The sequence below is a fragment of the Brassica rapa genome, chromosome A05, assembly GCF_000309985.2.
Source record: "Brassica rapa cultivar Chiifu-401-42 chromosome A05, CAAS_Brap_v3.01, whole genome shotgun sequence".
Lineage (NCBI taxonomy): Eukaryota > Viridiplantae > Streptophyta > Magnoliopsida > Brassicales > Brassicaceae > Brassica > Brassica rapa.
Genome location: NC_024799.2, coordinates 19,721,337 through 19,739,393, shown reverse-complemented (window position 1 = coordinate 19,739,393; position 18,057 = coordinate 19,721,337). Strand labels below are relative to the sequence as shown.

At 35.2% G+C, this 18,057-nt stretch overlaps 4 protein-coding genes across 10 annotated transcripts; 2 read left to right on the top strand and 2 right to left on the bottom strand.

Annotated features, from left to right (window-relative positions):
• The first annotated feature begins 474 nt into the window (after nucleotides 1-474).
• LOC117133961 lies at nucleotides 475-5,460 on the top strand. 5 transcript variants are annotated; one of them, XM_033291201.1, is made up of 4 exons: nucleotides 489-4,369; nucleotides 4,442-4,541; nucleotides 4,610-5,303; nucleotides 5,391-5,460. In XM_033291201.1, exons 1-3 carry the CDS (start codon nucleotides 3,978-3,980, stop codon nucleotides 5,300-5,302), a joined length of 1,185 nt encoding a protein of 394 aa, XP_033147092.1. In that variant the 5' UTR covers nucleotides 489-3,977; the 3' UTR covers nucleotide 5,303; nucleotides 5,391-5,460. The 5 variants fall into 5 exon arrangements, 2 of the variants coding, with proteins under 2 accessions (XP_033147092.1, XP_033147091.1); XR_004458039.1 differs by having other exon boundaries at nucleotides 475-4,369; nucleotides 4,610-5,442; XM_033291200.1 differs by having other exon boundaries at nucleotides 491-4,369; nucleotides 4,610-5,442.
• Nucleotides 5,461-5,842: 382 nt separating this feature from the next.
• Nucleotides 5,843-8,550, top strand: LOC117133962. 3 transcript variants are annotated; one of them, XM_033291202.1, is made up of 6 exons: nucleotides 5,843-6,060; nucleotides 6,457-6,691; nucleotides 6,988-7,114; nucleotides 7,234-7,521; nucleotides 7,611-7,844; nucleotides 7,978-8,550. In XM_033291202.1, the coding sequence occupies exons 1-6, from the start codon at nucleotides 5,991-5,993 to the stop codon at nucleotides 8,431-8,433; spliced, it is 1,410 nt and encodes a 469-aa protein (XP_033147093.1). In that variant the 5' UTR covers nucleotides 5,843-5,990; the 3' UTR covers nucleotides 8,434-8,550. The 3 variants fall into 3 exon arrangements, with proteins under 3 accessions (XP_033147093.1, XP_033147094.1, XP_033147095.1); XM_033291203.1 differs by having other exon boundaries at nucleotides 5,869-6,065; XM_033291204.1 differs by lacking the exon at nucleotides 5,843-6,060 and adding an exon at nucleotides 6,096-6,329 and having other exon boundaries at nucleotides 6,411-6,691.
• Nucleotides 8,551-8,849: 299 nt separating this feature from the next.
• Nucleotides 8,850-11,514, bottom strand: LOC103869221 (zinc finger protein WIP4). The gene has a single exon (XM_033291209.1). It carries the CDS (start codon nucleotides 11,458-11,460, stop codon nucleotides 11,026-11,028), a length of 435 nt encoding a protein of 144 aa, XP_033147100.1. The 5' UTR covers nucleotides 11,461-11,514; the 3' UTR covers nucleotides 8,850-11,025.
• LOC117133963 (zinc finger protein WIP4-like) lies at nucleotides 9,199-17,826 on the bottom strand. The gene has a single exon (XM_033291208.1). The coding sequence runs from the start codon at nucleotides 13,090-13,092 to the stop codon at nucleotides 12,427-12,429; it is 666 nt and encodes a 221-aa protein (XP_033147099.1). The 5' UTR covers nucleotides 13,093-17,826; the 3' UTR covers nucleotides 9,199-12,426.
• Nucleotides 17,827-18,057: the final 231 nt, after the last annotated feature.

The window sequence follows — 18,057 nt, the reverse complement described above, 5'->3', positions numbered from 1 at the left end:
ATTTTAATTTTAATTTTAAATTTTCGAATTTAAATTTTAAAAATTTTAATTTTTAAAAATAAAAATAATTTTTAAAAAAAATTAATTTTTTCGAAATTCCGAGGGAAAGCAGTTCTTCGAAAAATTCCGAGGAACATATTTCCCTCGGAATATTCCGAGGGAAGAAAGTTCCTCGGAATTTTCCGAGGGACTGAAATTCCTCGGAATTTTCCGAGGAAGAAAATTCCTCGGAATTTTCCGAGGGACTGAAATTCCTCGGAATATTCCGAGGGAAAAAAGTTCCTCGGAATTTTTCGAGGGACAAAAGTTTCTCGGAATTTTCCGATAAACATTCCGAGGAATATTTCGTTGAAACTTCCGAGGATTGGTCCATCGGAATTCCATCGAAATATTCCGAGGAAGACGTCCCTCGGTATATTCCGAGGAACCTTCCGACGAACTCTGTGTCCTCGGAGTTTCCTCGGAATTTTGTTTCGTCGGAATTCCGTCGGAAATATCCGACGGAATTCCGAGGAAATATGAATTTCCGAGGAGATATTTCCGACGACTTGTTTCGTCGGTATGTCCTCGGAATAGCGTTATTCCGACGACATACCGACGATTTTGTCCCTCAGTATGCGGATGTTTTCTTGTAGTGCAATAGTGTTCGTAGAAACCAGTAAGCCTACTTTCACTTCAAAAACCGTATAGCTGGAATAATATTATTATCTACACTATAAATCTTATTTCTACTTATTTAATAAAATATAAAATAATCTTATTATCTAAATTAACAAATAAATATGACAAAATATGACAAAATTATATAAAATTATGGAAGACGTGACAAGTAAACAGAATCATTTATCAAATAATAATATAGATTTGCTGGAAATTTAGAATTTTTGATATCATACTCTAGTAAGTAATAAATTTTATTCTACATGAATTATTTTTGTTAAATTATTACAAATTAAACTTACCTTATATATAATAAGGAAAAGTAAATTGTAAGATGTACACTAGTAAAAAAAACTCAAATAGCAACGAAGTTGCTACGGTACAATCGTAGCTAGAAATAGAAAAGCTACGGATTTGCTACGTTTTAGCTACGAAAACATAAACGTAGCAAATCGTAACAAAATCGTAGCTAATTTGCTACGAATGTGCTACGTAAAAAAATCGTAGCTAGTGGTTGATACGATTTTGCTACGAAAAGTAACGTAGCAATTTACTACGTTTCATTAACGTGTCATTTCGTGTGTAACCTAGCTACGAATTGTTTCGATTCTATCGTAGGTTTAGTTTTAATTTATTTTAAAAAAGAAAACGTAGCTACGGTTACCAAAATCGTAGCAAATTCGTAGCAACCCACCGAAAGAAACGTCCCATCATCCATCGTGCGCAAGTGTCGGGAGAAAAATACAAAACGTAATAAGCCACGAGCAATTTTCGTAGCAAAGATCGTGGTTTTTTTCTGAATGCAACGTCCCCTCGGTCCGACAATGTGCAGGCAAAATAATTCAAGATATTTTGAGCAAGCTACGAAAAATGTTCGTAGCATTTTTCGTAGCATTTTTCGTAGCATTTCGTGGCAGATTTCGTAGCAAGGTGTTTTATATAAAAACAACCAAGCACTCCACTCTCATAACAACGAGTGAGATATCAAACATAAAACGCTTTCTTTCAAATGTGTTGGTTTTGAAATCGTGAGTACAATGTCTGATTATTTTTATTCGAGAGAGTGGATGGATCGACACTTTGATCCGATCAATAATTTTGTTTCTCGTGAGTTTAAGGAAGGTGTTGATGTTTTTATCGCATTTGCTTCCAATCAAACTTCTTTTATTGAGGGGAAAACCATGTTATGTCCTTGTGCAAGATGTCAAAACCGAAAACAACGGGACTCGAGAACCGTATCTCGCCATCTTTACCGAGTCGGGTTCAAAAGTAATTATTATTTATGGTCAAGCCATGGAGAAAATTACTATGACGTTGGCGAATCATCCACGGGAGGTCAATTTATGGGAGAAGGCACACTGCATACGGAAGAAGAACCATACCAGGAAAACTATCCGAATGTTATGGAAGGAGTATTGGAGGATGTGATGGAAGCACCCAATGAAGAGCAATATGGAGATGGCGTGTTTCAAGCCTTCGAAGCCGCTAATGAACCATTATACGAAGGATGTGTAGAAGGTATTTCTCAGTTATACTTGGCGTCACGTTTAATGAAAGTAAAAACCGATCATAATTTACCGGAGTCGTGTTTGGATGAGATATCACAAACGTTTAGAGATGTTCTGCCACAACCAAACAAAGCTCCTGAATCATATTATGAGATGAAGAAGTTGACAAAGGCGCTTGGTCTTCCTGTTCTGAAGATTGATGTTTGTGAAGATAACTGCATGTTATTTTGGAAGGAAGATAAAGATTTGGTGGTGTGTCGATTTTGCGGAAAAGATAGATATCACCAGAACCATGGAAAGGGGAAAAAGCGGCCCAAACAAAGAATGTTTTACATGCCTATTACGGAGAGGTTGAAGCGATTGTACCAACTTGAAGAAACTGCAGCACAAATGCGATGGCACGGAGAACATGAGTCGCCCGAAGGAGAAATGCATCACCCTTCTGATGGAGCAGCTTGGAAGCATTTTAACAAGGTATATCCTGATTTCACTGAAGAAAGTCGGAATATATATCTAGGCTTAGCAACAGATGGATTTAACCCAGTTGGTATGAGTGGTGAAGCACACTCGGTCTGGCCAGTAATTGTTACTCCGTATAACTTACCTCCTGGGATGTGTATGAAAAGAGAATATTTCTTTTTATCCGTCCTAGTTCCCGGGCTAAGACATCCAAAGAAGAGCATTGATATATATCTGCAGCCGCTAATTGAAGAATTGCAAAGTTTATGGAGTCACGGGGCAGAAACATACGATATCTCGAGAAAGGAAACATTCACGATGCGAGCCGCATTAATGTGGACAATTAATGACTTTCCTGCTTATGGCATGATGTCAGGTTGGATGACTCATGGTCGTTTAGCTTGTCCATATTGTCTCGATGATACAAAGTCATTTTGGTTGAAACACGGAAGGAAGCATAGCTGGTTTGATTGTCATCGAATGTTTCTACCTAAAGAGCATCCTTACAGGAGAAATGTCCAAGCGTTTCGAAGGGGGAAGACAATAAGTGATGATCCTCCACCATGGTTGACGGGAGAAGAAATTCGCTATGAAAGAATCAACAACATCGTTGGGCTGAAGAAAACGGTTGAATGTGGAGGTAACGGACACGAGAAACCTGGAAGTAACATAGAAGGCTACAGAAAAGATCACAATTGGGTGAAGAAGAGTATCTTTTGGGAATTACCGTATTGGGAAAACCTTCTTCTTCGCCACAACGTTGACTTCATGCACGTTGAGAAGAATTTCTTTGATAATCTTATCAACACGGTGCTTAATGTTCCTGGGAAGACTAAAGATAATGCAAAGTCGAGGATGGATCTACCTGATTTGTGCAGAAGGCAAGAGTTACATATCAAAGATGATGGAAAGATGTCGGTCCCGATATTTCGGTTGTCAAAGGAAGAAAAAAAAGAATTCTTGCGATGGTTGAAGGAAGATATAAAATTTCCAGATGGGTATGCTTCAAAGTTTAGTAGATGTATAGATGAGACGAATTCGAAGCTTTCAGGCCTAAAAAGTCATGATTGCCATGTCATCATGCAACGATTTCTCCCATTTGCGTTTAAGGAGTTACTTCCAAAAAATGTCCACATCGCAATTTCAGGTTAGTTTTTTTTTTTTAAATATTATAAGTTTTACTATTATTGCCTGCACTAACTCAAAATATTTTGTGTAGAAATCGCACTATTCTTTCGGGATATCTCTGCAAAAGTACTAAAAGAAGAAGATGTCGCCATTTTAAAAGAAAACATTGCAGTGAAGCTTTGTAATTTGGAAAAGATTTTCCCACCTTCGTTTTTTGATGTTATGGAGCATCTCGTTATGCATTTGCCAGATGAAGCTGCTCTAGGTGGTCCAGTGCAATATAGATGGATGTATCCTTTCGAGAGATACATGTACCATCTGAAGAAAAAGGTTAGAAATAAGGCACATATTGCAGGTTCCATTATTTCCCAATGTCTTACCGAGGAGATTTCTAGAGCTTCTGCACATCACTTTGGAAATCCAGAAGTGCCTGCTACCGTTTTGCAACCTGGAGATATTCGCTTTACATATCATGATCCAGATGTGCCAAATATGTTTTACCATGAAGGTCGAGTTAGTGGAAAAATGGAGCAGAGGCATCTAACCGATGATGACTATAATGTGTTACAAACGTTTTTGATGCTCAATTGTCCTGCATTTGAGCCCTACGAAAGGTATTTTCACTATTTTTTATATGTTACATTACAATGTTTTTATAAAATCATATTATAACCACTACGTAACAGGATGTTTGAGGAGTTTATGATGGACAACAACCCAAATATATGTGGTGATGATCTACAAATAGCGAAAGACAACCACTATGCGGAATGGGTGAAAAACTATGTAAGTACGTTTTGATATAATTTGATTTTGTTATGTGAATTTATCATTAACATAATTTTAATTAATAGGTTAACGAAGCGAGTAAGATATATCAGTTTCCATTGTGGATGTTGGATTTTGTACAAGGCCCGAAACAAAATTATAAAGCCTGGCCGATATATTTTTCGCGAGGATACTGCTTCCACACACATAGCCATGGCCAAGATAAAAGAACCCAACATTATGGTGTCCAAGTCCGGGGTACGACAGACACTGACTATTACGGCTTGATTGAGGAGATAATGATGGTTGAGTATTCTGGTTCTGTTGGGCTTAAAGCCATGGTTTTTAAATGTAAGTGGTTTGATACAATTGTGGGTCGGGGGATTCGAAAACATAAATCGGGAATCGTTGATGTGTCTCCGCGCTGGCAGTACGAGAAATACGATCCATTTATCTTATCTGGTAATTGTGATCAAGTTTGTTTCATTCCTTATCCGCGGGTTCGAGGCACATCAGCAAACGATTGGTGGGCATGTACGAAAGTTGTGCCTAGAGGGGTTCGAGAAACTTCTGAAGATGCTCTTACTGCGCTACAAGATGATACACACGACCAAGTTGTTGCACCAAGTGAAATGTTACGATTTGAAACTTATGTTGTGGAAGATGATTCAGATTATGATTCTACGCCGGTTGTTCCGCCCAATGACGAATATGTTTCTGAAGATGAGATAGAACCGGCATGTACCGATTCTGATTCAGGGTCTGATTCAAGTTCTTAGTGTTTTATGATATATGATTGTATAATATCATTAAGTTCTTAATGTTTTGTAAGATATATGAATGTATAATATAATTAAGTTCTTAAAGATTTGTAAAATATATGAATGTATAATATAAGTTTTTAGTGTTTTGTAAGATATATGAATGTGCAATATAAACCCTATTTAATCTTAATATTTTTTTCGGAAAACACTAAACTCTATCTATAAACTCTAATTTTTCTAATCAAAATCTAAACTTTATCTAAACCTTTTATATAAAACCTAATTATTTTCTAATCAAAATCTAAACCCTATTTATAAACCTAATTAAACCTATATTTTTTTATCAAAACGTAAACCTTACCTATAAACCCTATCTAAACCCTAATTAACCCCTAAATTTCTAAACCTTCGATTCCCTCCAAATCCCTCTAAATTTCTAAACCCAAAATTAATTCCCTCTAAAATTCTAAACCCAAATTCAATTCCCTCTAAAAATTTAAACCCAAACCCATTTTCTATACTTAGACAAAATTTCCCTAATTTTCTAAAGACAAACCTTTCTTTTCTCTCTCCCGTGTCTCGACTCTTCGAGCTCTCATCTCTCTCGATCTCTCAAATCCCTCGATCTCATCTCTCTCTTGATCTCTCTAATCCCTCGATCTCTCTTACAGCTCTCTCGTTCTCTCTCAATCTCTCGTCTTCCATGCCTAATTCCTCCGCAAACGCATCCAACGACCGTCGTCGTTCTCGCCCTCCAGGCTTGAATCTTGAAGGTAAGGTCTCGATTTCTCTGTTTATTGATTAGGGTTTCGGTTTAGGATTATCTTTCGGTTTTGATTAGGGTTTTGATTTGGGTTTCAAATTAGGGTTTAGGTTTGGGATTCGCTTTCATTTTGGGTTGCGGTTTCAGTTAGAGTTTGTATTGCAATTTCGGGTTTCAAATTAGGGTTTCGATTTAGGTTTCAAATAAGGGTTTCGATTTGGGATTCGCTTTCAAATAAGGGTTTCGTTTTGGGGTTTCGATTTAGGTTTCAAATAAGGGTTTCGTTTTGGGGTTTGGTGTTGCTGTTGGTTTCGAGTAGGGTTTTGATTTAGTGTTTTCTTTTCGGTTACAAGTTAGGTTTTTCAGTTTTTCAATCTTAACGCTTCTTCTGTTTCTCTTTCTGCAGATGTAAGAAACGTGAGACCCCAAATGAGAGCCGCTTCAATGCCTCCTGGTAGGACTCCTGCTTCTTCTCAACCAACAAGACCTCCTGGAGTGGTCGGCTCTTCAACTTCATCTGCGGCTCCTCCTCCTCCTCCTCCTCCAACCTATGCGACGAGAACAGAAGAGGCGCTGCTACGTGCTCCAACCCGAATTAATCAGCCACACCTCCATCCTGATAAGATCAATGGAGCATTGTGGTAAGTGAATTCATGTACCATGTAGTTAATGAACTTGGTAGCTTTCGGTTAGGTATACTGTTGTAGTAAATGGGTGTTGTTACAAATCTCGTGTTATGTAATATGTACCGTGAGAATAGAAAAACCAAATAAAGTTTTGAAACCTTAACTCTATCTATAAACTCTAATTTTCCTATGTAATAAATAAAGTTTTGAAACCTTAACTCTATCTATAAACTCTAATTTTCCTATTTGGTTAGCTTAACAGAAAGGGAATATATGTACTTTCGGTTAAGGTTTTTTTATTGTCTTTGCAGGATCGGAGTTGATCCTGAAGTCCATGAGTTTATAAGAGCAACATGGCAGGGAAACTTCTGGGGGCCGTGGCAAAGCTGGTTAAAGGTTCCAGTGGAGAAGAGAACAAGTTGGTGGCACTCTTTCATTGTAAGTGATCGTGAACTTCAATTCCCAATTCTCATTTTCATTATTAATTACTCAATTCTCATTTTCATTATTAATTACTCAATGTCTTTGCTATTCTAACTACTTCTCTTCTTTTGTAGCAACAATACTACTGGGAAGACCAATTTCATGATGAAATCTACTACAAATGGAAGCTTCAGACTCAAGTGACTATCTGCGGACGCATCAGCCAGAAAAGACAAAAGAACAAGCAGCCAAGTTACATCAGCGCTACTGACTGGGAAACGATCCTTGCGAATTGGTCCACAGCTGAAGCAAAAGCCAAGAGCCAATCAGCAGCTGAATCTCGTTGTGCTGCTCCTCCAGGGCTGAAGATGCACGTCCATGGTGCAGGACCACGCACCTTCGCAAATATTGCGTATAACATGGTCAGCTTACCATCTCTCATTCCCATTTCTATTTAATTCCTTCCTTTAACTGCTAATTATCTAACTTTCTCTTCTTCCCTTTGTTGTAGGTTGTTGAGGAAGGTCTGGAGGGACCAGTTTCATATCCCGACCTTGTGAGGAAGACTCACTGCCGCAAAGATGGGACCTTCCTTGACGAACGAGCAGAGGCACTGGTTCTGGAGGTTGAGCAAGCGGTTGAAGAGATGCTACAAGATGGATCTCCTCTTGGAGATAGCCAAACTGACTCAACGGCTGCCACAAGCACTTCAAAGCGCCTTCTCCTAAACGAAGAATACATCAAGGTAATAATCTCTTCTGCTCATTGTCTTAGTATTTTTCTCTGTATAATCAAAGCGCCTTCTGCCGTATATTTATGACTGATTGTTCTTGTGTCTGTATATTGAAAGCTAATTGTCTTGTGTTTGTAATTTTCAGCGTGGACAGACACGCAGGGGCACCATCTATGGTCTTGGCAATCTTCAGTACAAGAACAAGTGTCCTTCTGAGTCTGTCCCTGCTTCACTTAAGCGAGGCATAAACATGGAGATGCGGGTTTCTGGCCTGGAGACTCTCACACAGGAAATCAAGTCTGATGTTAATGCTTTGAAGACTGACTTCAATGAAGGCACAGCTCAAACTCAGTCAACTCTCAACATGATTCTGCAACTTCTTCAGCCTCAAGCTTCTGCTGCGCAAGCAAATCAGTCTCAGCATCACTCTCCCTCTCATTCTGCAGCTCCAACTCACGGTCAAGCTCAACCTGAAGGTCACGGTCAAGCTCCAACTCCACCTCACGATCAGCCTCAAGCTCCAGGTGATGCACAACCTCAACATCTCATCACCACTACCAATTTGGCTTTAGATAGGTGGTGTAATGAACTTGGATTGTAGGTGTAGATGTGGCAGTTTATGTATTATGGTTTCTTGTTTTGAACCTTTTGAATGTTTGAATGTTTTGTGGATCTTTTGAACTCTGTTAAGCTAATGTAATATATTCCCTTTCTGTTCTTGCTTCTTCTTTATATTGTTCAGAACCAAAACCAAATAGGAAAATCGGACCAAAAGGAAACAAATGAAAACTTTGTTTCCATTTTATTTCGTTGCAATATGCGACGATGCTACGAATATTAACGTAGCAAAACGTAGCAAGATGCTACGAAAAATAACGTAGCAAAACGTAGCAAGATGCTACGAATAATAACGTAGCAAAACGTAGCAATTTGCCACGTTTCTTTTTGTAGCAAAACGTAGCAAGATGCTACGAATAAAAACGTAGCAAAACGTAGCAAGATGCTGCGAATAATAACGTAGCAAAACGTAGCAAGATGCTACGAATAATAACGTAGCAAAACGTAGCAACTTGCCACGTTTCTTTTCGTAGCAAGGTCGTATCAATTTGCTACGATTTTGCTACGATACAAAAATGGCTACGATCGTATAGCTACGAAAATATAAACGTGGCTTGTCGTAGCAAAATCTCCATATAGCTACGAAAATTCCCCTATAGCCACGATTATATGTCGTTGCTATTTCAGTTTTTTTTACTAGTGGTAGAGAGATTAGTAAATTAGTAATATTAAGAGAAAAATGAGAATTGCTAAGATTCTGCAGGTCAACTACTTTGGATTTATACTAATTTTCCATTGGTTTGTAAATAGGGAGAATTTGCTCAATATACAAAACACTAATGGAAATGAAGAATATATCAGTGATTTTGACATAATTCATTCGCTAACATTTAGGCAAAGAAAAGTCCGGTTTTGTCCTTTCAATGTACAAGTTGCCGGTTACTGGTAGAGATGACGTGGTCGTTTAGCATCACACGAGAGACCGAAGACAACGTCATCAATTTATTTACCATATGCAGAAAAAGATAACACACTGTCAAACAGAATGAAAAACAAATATACAGTATAGTAAGTAATTTCAAATAGAACATAATCCTATAGATAATGCAAATATAATATAGATTTAACACAACATACGTAAATAATGAACCACCGAATCCTCCTATACTCAAATTTCTACTTAATAAATCTAAACCCTAGGTAAGATCCTATAAACCCAAATACAATCTATAAACAATTATATATAAAGAAAATAATATAGAGAAACGTAAAGAATAGAATACTATATCTAATAGTATAGTAACCTTACATAAATAACCGTAATAATAATACATACTATACTATAATTCTAACGAATATAGTATGGTCTGCAACTTCATCTTCTTCCCCTCGTCCTTTTTTTCAGACATAATATAGCGGTATACACTATGTAAGTAGAAGTATGTACTATGACACTGATATGGAATAGAATCAACCATACTATACGACACTGAAGCCACAAACTTGCGGTTCCAGGGCTTTACAGATACCGATTGCGGCATGCAATCTCAATTTTGATTCATCTACTCTTAGACTGGGACATGCAGTATCAATCGTTGAATATATCAGAAACAAAAAGACTAACCTCTGCAATTTTATGACTACTACTGTATGTTGAAGAAATCGTCACCGAACTCACTGACAAAAGCCCATAAATCCCACAACACACATGACGGACGGTGTGAGTAGATCTTAAATAACGATGCTTATGACTCTTCGTAGACCCTTCACCGCAACCAGTCACCGGAAACGCTTTTAACAGTGAAACTAATTAATTTTATCTTCCAAAAATAACAGTTAATGTGTGAGTGAAGATGAAGAGGCCACGATGTCAAAGAAGAAAAGATGAATTTTTTTTTATTTTAATTCTAGCCGGTTGCGAGTGGGGTATAAAGGTATTATTATAGAAAATATACGGTGTATCGTTGTGTTTTAGGGTAAAGAGCTACTGACTTAATTATAATTTTTTTTTGTGCTATAGAATCCAATTTCCCTTGTAAATATGTGTATAATAGTCCGTCCTAGATCTTTCTGATGCACGAGTCATCCAAATCTACAAAAACGAAAACAAATGTATGTTAATCTTATGATTATAAAAATAAAATAATAGAAAGAAAAGAGATAGAGTAAAAAAAATTATAAAAGGAGAACTTTTAGGAACTCCATTCCACACATGTCATTTTTCTATTAGTTTAGCTCTTATTTTACAATTAATATTTAATCACGTATATAAATTATATTAAAATACTATTTTTTTTTGTTTAAGAATTTTGAAGAATGTCTTCCTGATAAGATTGCTCTTACATATCGAGAATGAAAAGAAAAATATGAGTGTTTTTTGTTTTGAACAAAGTTACATGAGTTATATAACTAGTACGATTTCAATTTTTTAAATGACCAAATTGTCTTATTCATAATTCTGGAGTTTTAAATTATACTAGAGTTTGTACATCTGCGTGTAGAAATATAACTAATGATAAGAAAATGCACTTTAGATTAGTTAAATGAAAAAGACGGTCTAACAAACTTTAACGAACACCTTAGAACAGTAAAGGCTTCTGCTATTCCGATATATATAATCCAAACAAAATTACGATCATTCTTGCTGTTCGACATCAGAAGCAGCCTCCTCGTCCTCATGATCGCCGAAGCAATCAATGCCAAAACAAGGGACATGACCATTACCAAAGGCCTTGACGTGGTCCTTAAGCGACCTCTTGTGCTTGAAATCCGAGCCACATGAGCAATACCAAAGCCTCCCACAGTTCTTCTCGTGCGTCCTCCAGTCTCCTTTGACCGCAAAAGCCTTTCCACATCTACGACAAGCAAAGGGCCTCGCACCGTGTTTCCGCTTGTAATGTGTCTGAAGCGTACGGAAGTCCTTGAGCGGCCTTGCCCTCGGGTGCTCAATGTTGTTCTTGCAGCCCGGTGCGCAACAGTAGCAAGGCAGCTTCAGCATCCCCGTTGGTTGTGTCCCTCTTAGTGACTCTGGTCCTTTTCTGTATTCTGAGCCATGTCCCCACATGTGCATCTAATTCAGATAAAAAAAAAAATGTGTAAACGTTAAATACTTCAAGTTATGCGCATAGCTTAAATATTTATTTGATTTTATGATCGAACAAAATATTTAAGATAAAACTCCAAAACTAATCTCGAAATGCAACTGTCACAATGTAGTGCAATACTGACCAAACAGATCATGCTAAATATTGTGTAATAATTCTTGCACAAACTTCATATAATTTAATATACTTATCAGTTAATTCGTGTAATTCTAGAAAATTAATATTGTATAAATTTATGTAGTTTAGTAGTTCATGTACTTTTAGATCATATTCTCTTTGAGTACTTGTACAAAGATGAATACTATGAGTTTGAGATCTAACCCCGTATGATTGCCTAGGGGTTAATAGGAATTAAATGTCACATAATAAATATATGTAATGTTCTTTTACAAAAAGTTATATGTAATGTAGTTCTCAAAAAAAAAAATATAAAGATATAATAGGTATTAGAAAAGTCTGCAAGACATATATCTTCCTCTTTTCGTTTTCTTTTTTCCTTTTAGGGTAATGAGTGTTTGTAGTAGAACTGCGCAAAAATCAAGAGAGACCAAAACTGGAAAAGGAAGAATAATCATATTCTAGGGTTAGAAGGAGGCAGTCTAGAATGACTTTTGGTTAAAGAAGATCTTGATTTTAAAACCATTGATTGATCATAGTTGATCTTCTCATAGCCATTAATCAACAGATCGTACAGCAATGACTTGTACCATCAAATGAAAAGTTATTCTCGATTCTATACTAATAGGAATAGCAATTATGAAAAAATTGTCATAGTGTGTGCTAGGATTTTCTCATGATGAAGATCTGAAAAAATTATAGAAATTCTTACTCAAAAGAAAAATAAGGAAAATAAACATATATAGATCCATTTTAAAGAACAAAAGTCAAATCTTAAAAATCATTTTAGGGAAAGTAAGAACTTAAAGTTAGGTTTATTGGATGAATGTCATTACCTGCATGTTGTTGTATCTGTTGAAGGTCTTGTAGCAGAGAGGACAAGAGAACTGTGTAGGACCCATGAGAATCTGAGAAGGAGTAGGGATCCAATAGTGATTATGAATACCCCTTTGTACACCACCATGACCATCATGATGATGATCAGAAGCAAGTGTAACTTCTACTCCATGATATTGATGACGATCTTGATGATGCTCTTGGTCGGTAGAATCAAGGATGACATCGCTGCTGCTGCTCCCACCACCCCCGTAACCAATAGCGTCGCCACCGGGGTTTGGCAACCCTAGATGAAGATCCACGGTCACATCATAATGATGAGTACTTTCTTGGCATTGATCAAGATTATGATTAAGAAAGTTTGAATTAGAAGAGTTTTCGGTCGTCTCCATGAAATAGTATTCATGCTGAGGAACAATATCTTCTTTCTGCTTATGGATGGGGCTTAAGCTAAGGAGAGGAAGAGCTTCTCTAAGTGGAGGAGATTCAGGTAAAGTAGAATTAGGGTTTATGTCTGTGGTATTGCGAGGGTAATAGAAGCTGCCATTAGAGTTGTAGATGTGTGAGAGAGAAGTGGAATAGTTGAAGCTATAGTCATAGCCGTCGACAACGCCATTGTTGAAGATACAAGCTGGATCAGACATTAGAAGACAGAGAATAAGAAAATATACGATATCTCTAGATGAGGTGTTTGTGTTTAAGAGGGCAAAGAATGCTATATATGCATGTACATATTAATAAATGAGTGTATACAACATGTGTGCGATGTGAAAAAACGGTGGCAAATGTGATTTAATAGAAAAAGGGTACGGAGAAAATGGTAGGAAGAAAAGAAACAAAGAGAAAGTTTGAAGAATGAAAAAGGAGACTTATTACTATCTTGGGACTCGAAGTGCACGCATGTATTTGTTATATTAAAGTCAATTATTAAATCCCAGTGAAACAACCATAGATGTTACTCCGTCTGTTTCATATTAAGTTTCACTTTAATTTATTTTTTTTATTTCACAAAGAATGTCATTCTATAATATCAATGCAATTTATACAACTTTTCAGCTGAAAATTAATTGCAAAATACATTGATTTTATAAGTAAATCTATTTATCTAAAATACTATTGGTTAGATTTGTTCTATTAATGAAAACATAAATGAATTTTAATGAGTTCCTTAATATGTGTGAAAAGTGTCTAAGTAACACTCTTTGTGAAACGGATGGAGTATTAAATATTAAAAATTTCTTGTCACATAATACTGGATGCCTAAGCTCGGGTTAAACCCCCAGTGTATGTAGTATTCTGTAGTTTTATTGGTGTGGCAAGAAAATTTCTGATAAAAAATGTATCTCAAGATTACATTTTTGGATTTTGATGTAAGGGAGGGGATTCATTTACATGATTCGATTCTAAAGAACTATCAGTGAAGGGCCTAAAACATTTTGGTGATAAAAAGCAATCATAACTATCCGCTTATGTTGTCAGTCGACATGAATATCTAATTTCCATTGCGAACAACCAAATCTGCTTGGCGCCAATAGACAGGTAACCAGAAAATTAGTCGGTTGGCCTTCGGCCAATAGGATACCGCGGGTTATAAAAAAGCATGGTTAATAAGATCTAAGTGAATAATGATTGTACAGATGTATTATTAGACGAAAATGAGTTTTCACAAATGGTAACTGATTAATCGCTAACATGCGATACATAGCACATAGTGTTTTTAGTCTTTTGATTAAGATCATTGATCGATTTAAATTAATTCAGAAAATGTTTTAGGTTCAGTAGTATTGTATAGTTCATATATAATTAATGTTTTGGTTTGATAATTAGTTTGAGCAAAAAGCCCGAGTCCCTCAGCAAATGAAAGCCTATTAGACAGACAGAGTATGGAAAGGATCAAATAAAATGGACAAGATCGGGAATCAAGGATAAAAGTTTGTCTCCTTCAATGTCAAACAGTAAATTACAAAATGTATGTAAGAAAGAAAGCATCGAATCAAGAGTTGATAAACATTTTTTGGTTTTGTGGGGAGATTGATCGCGTTGGAAAATGAGACGGTCGTGATCTAAGACAGCACTTGCGTTGGTGGTCTCATCTCCATGTCGGCTCGGCTTCAGAAACATATTACTTGGGAACTCCAAATATTTATTTATAACTCATTGACATAACTTCAAGTAGTAATCAGATAAAAATTTGCAGCAACTTTCCCTAGCGTTTTCAGATGTTGTACACTGAGTAATAAGAAAACCAACAACTACAACCACTAGATTCATAAGATCACCTAACTGTTGACGCATATAGACTCTATAAAGTAGTATACTCTGCCGCTATCCCATATGAAAATATGTATATATGGTTAATACTTTTTAATATATTACATATATATAGTTAGTTTTTAATATTGCAAGTATTTTCTATGAACAAAATTGCGTCAATATATTGGATAAGAATGGTAACTGAGGATTAGTATATAAGCGGAATTGTGGTATGGTGTAACTGCAATTCATGCTGTCTCGATAGAATAAACGGTGCGAAATAATGTTTTAGAACAAAATTATTTTGCGGTTTGGATAGATAAATATTTAAAATTAAACATATAGTTTTTATTTCTTAATTTAAATTGAAAAGCTAATTGTTGTAATGAGCCGGTTTGCCGTTTTGACGAATTTAACCAATTTTCCAAATTAACTCAAATCTAATTATAACATAACCATGAATCAGACAGAGGAATGAATTACAGTTCAACCGCCCTATCGAGTTTTCAGATAGATTTATATATAATTAAGATGGTTCATATATAAAATATTATAAATTTGAGTAGTTTTAGATATTCAAAAAGAATCAATCAGTTGTAAATTAAATTAAAGATATTTAGTATTTTAACTTATAGTTTCATTTTTAAACTATTAATTATAATTAAGAAATATATTATATATATTCAATTTATATGAAATAATTTAACCATGTTTGGATTTTTTAAAATTTGACTATAAATTATAACTTATGTAGTCGTTATAAATCTGTTTTATTTTATGAAAGTAATTATTTAAATATGTTAAAAGTATGTTTTGAAAGTTAGTTATTAACTGGCTAAATCTTTGTAGAACTCTAATTAAATATGTTTTATTAAAATGTCAAATTAAACAAAAAAAAACGCACATGGACAGTACTATGGCTCCGAATGGTAACATCCGTCCCGCACTGCACCGTAATTAATAGTAACAAAAATATCTGCATATACTATATATCTATACATTTTTATAACTGTCAGAACCGCACCGCAGTCAAACTACTTGTCCCGCACCATTCAACCCGCTGTTACTATTCGGAACCTATAACTTGTGATAAAATGACAAAGTGCGTTTTTCATATGTTGTAAGAAAAACAAAAAAAAACTTTTATTGTTGAGTGCATAATTTGATTTGAAACGCACTATGAATTAAAGTTTTGCTTAATTGTAACATCTATAATATTTTAGGCTCCGAATCCGAATGGTAACTGCAGGTTGAACGATGCGGGACAAGCGGTTTAATTATAAAAATGTATAGATATATAGTATATATAGAGATTTTTGTTAATGTTAACTGCGGGGCGAGGCGGGAAGCTGGTTACCATTCGAAACCTAGTCACATCATACCAATTTCGCCCCGCATATATGTTTCCATTCACAAATATATGATCGATTTTCATTATGTTCGCATTTTACCATTTCAGTATCGAGTAGTTTATGTCCTCTACAGTTTGACGGTGGATTTTGATACAGAAGATTGGTATACTTTTAAGAGAACATTGTTCTCTTACCAATACATTACTTTTATAAGAGTTAAATTGTTTTCTCTGAAACTTTTGTTTTTTTCTCATATTGATTAATTACATTATAAGATCGACGAGGGTCAACATTAGTGGGTTTGAACTTTGAACAGAAACTGCAGTGGTCACAATGTGTGAACTCGGAAAGATTGGTGCCAAAAGTATATTAATTAAGAGGACATGTTAATTTGATGTTACTAGTTAGTAGTACTAGATTATAAACGAAGAAGGGGATGTTCCCGAGCAAGCACGAGTGTGCATATTTTTGTATTTGGACCTTTTTGCAATTGCATAAGTGCATTCTTTCAAGTTTCAACCTCTCTTGTCTTTTATGTATCCTTTGTTGTCTCATCTCAGACATTTTTATCTATATATGCACCGCATGTCAATTTCTTTTCTAATGCTATTATTTTATGTTATCTTGTAAAGTGCATGTCTGTATGTTCTTCTAAACTAGTTGCTTTGGGATTGGCCATGATGTTGTTTTATGAGTTTTCAACTCAAAAATCTACTGGGGTGCCTCTCAATTATATACTATGTTTTTATTTTTAATTACACCATGTTAAGTTTTCTGAAATTCCATAAGCAATTTTGAATAAAATTGAATTGTATCATTTTACAAAGAACTTTTTTAAAAATTTGGTGACAATCAAAGAAAAAAAGAAAATCATACAACTTAATTAGTTTTTCTTTTTTTTGTAAAGGTTCATTTAAATAACAAAAAAATATTACTAAGCTCCGCCAATCTTAATTCATTTTTTATTTATTACAACTATTGGTGGACAAAAAATGACTAGACCTGAAAATTTGGACTGATCTGCTAAATCTAAACTGAATCTAACATAGTATTCGAATGGATTTTGTTTTACTTTATCATAAGTTTTGGGTCTTACTCAATCTCGAACTCAAAAAAATATCGGAAGAAACCCAAAAAGGAAAAAATTCATACCAAGCACAATCTTGAATAACTATATAAATTATTCAAATATCCCATAGGCATGTAACATGAATAATTAGTTTTAATGTATTTTTGATATTTGGTCAAATACTAAGATTTTTACAGTGTTATATATATATGCATTTCAAGTTTCATTATGAATAAATTTCAACAATATTATTTATCTTTGAATTTTAAATGTCACTACATTTATAGAGTTGTGAGTTTAAATTCTTTATGTTTATCTCTTCTTAATAATAATTATTTTTTAATTATGCCACCAAATCATTGTTAGTACAGATTATTTAAACTTTTCAAGATTATGAACTAATATATATATTTTCAAGTCACAAATTATTTTGATCATTGAATCCGAATTAAAATCAAACTCAAACTTAAACGGATTCAACTGAAATTGTAAAGTGTTAATATATTTGAACCATGCACTTCTAGAAAACTAAAATAAAATCTGAACCGATCTTTGAGAATATCCAAATGAGTCTAAATTCCATACTCCCGAAGAATCGAAATTCAATTCAATCTGAACTGAACCTGATTGAATACATACCCATGCATAATTGCAAACTACATATTTACTCAAGCCCTCTGAGGTGAATATATCATTCTCTGTGATTTCTATCATGGCTAGACACTGTTTCGCATCATTTTCTGAGTCTATCGACCTAGGTGCGTATAACTGTATAAGTAACTACAATAAAATACTTGTGAATCTTTTGGTTTGGGAAAAAAAAAAGCAAAGACTATCGCGACGTCAGAGAAATTCAAACTCTCGCAGGCAGAAGAGCCCATTCGCTTAACGGAGAGCACCTTAACCACTTGGGCCCAATACCAAGGGCCCAGTTA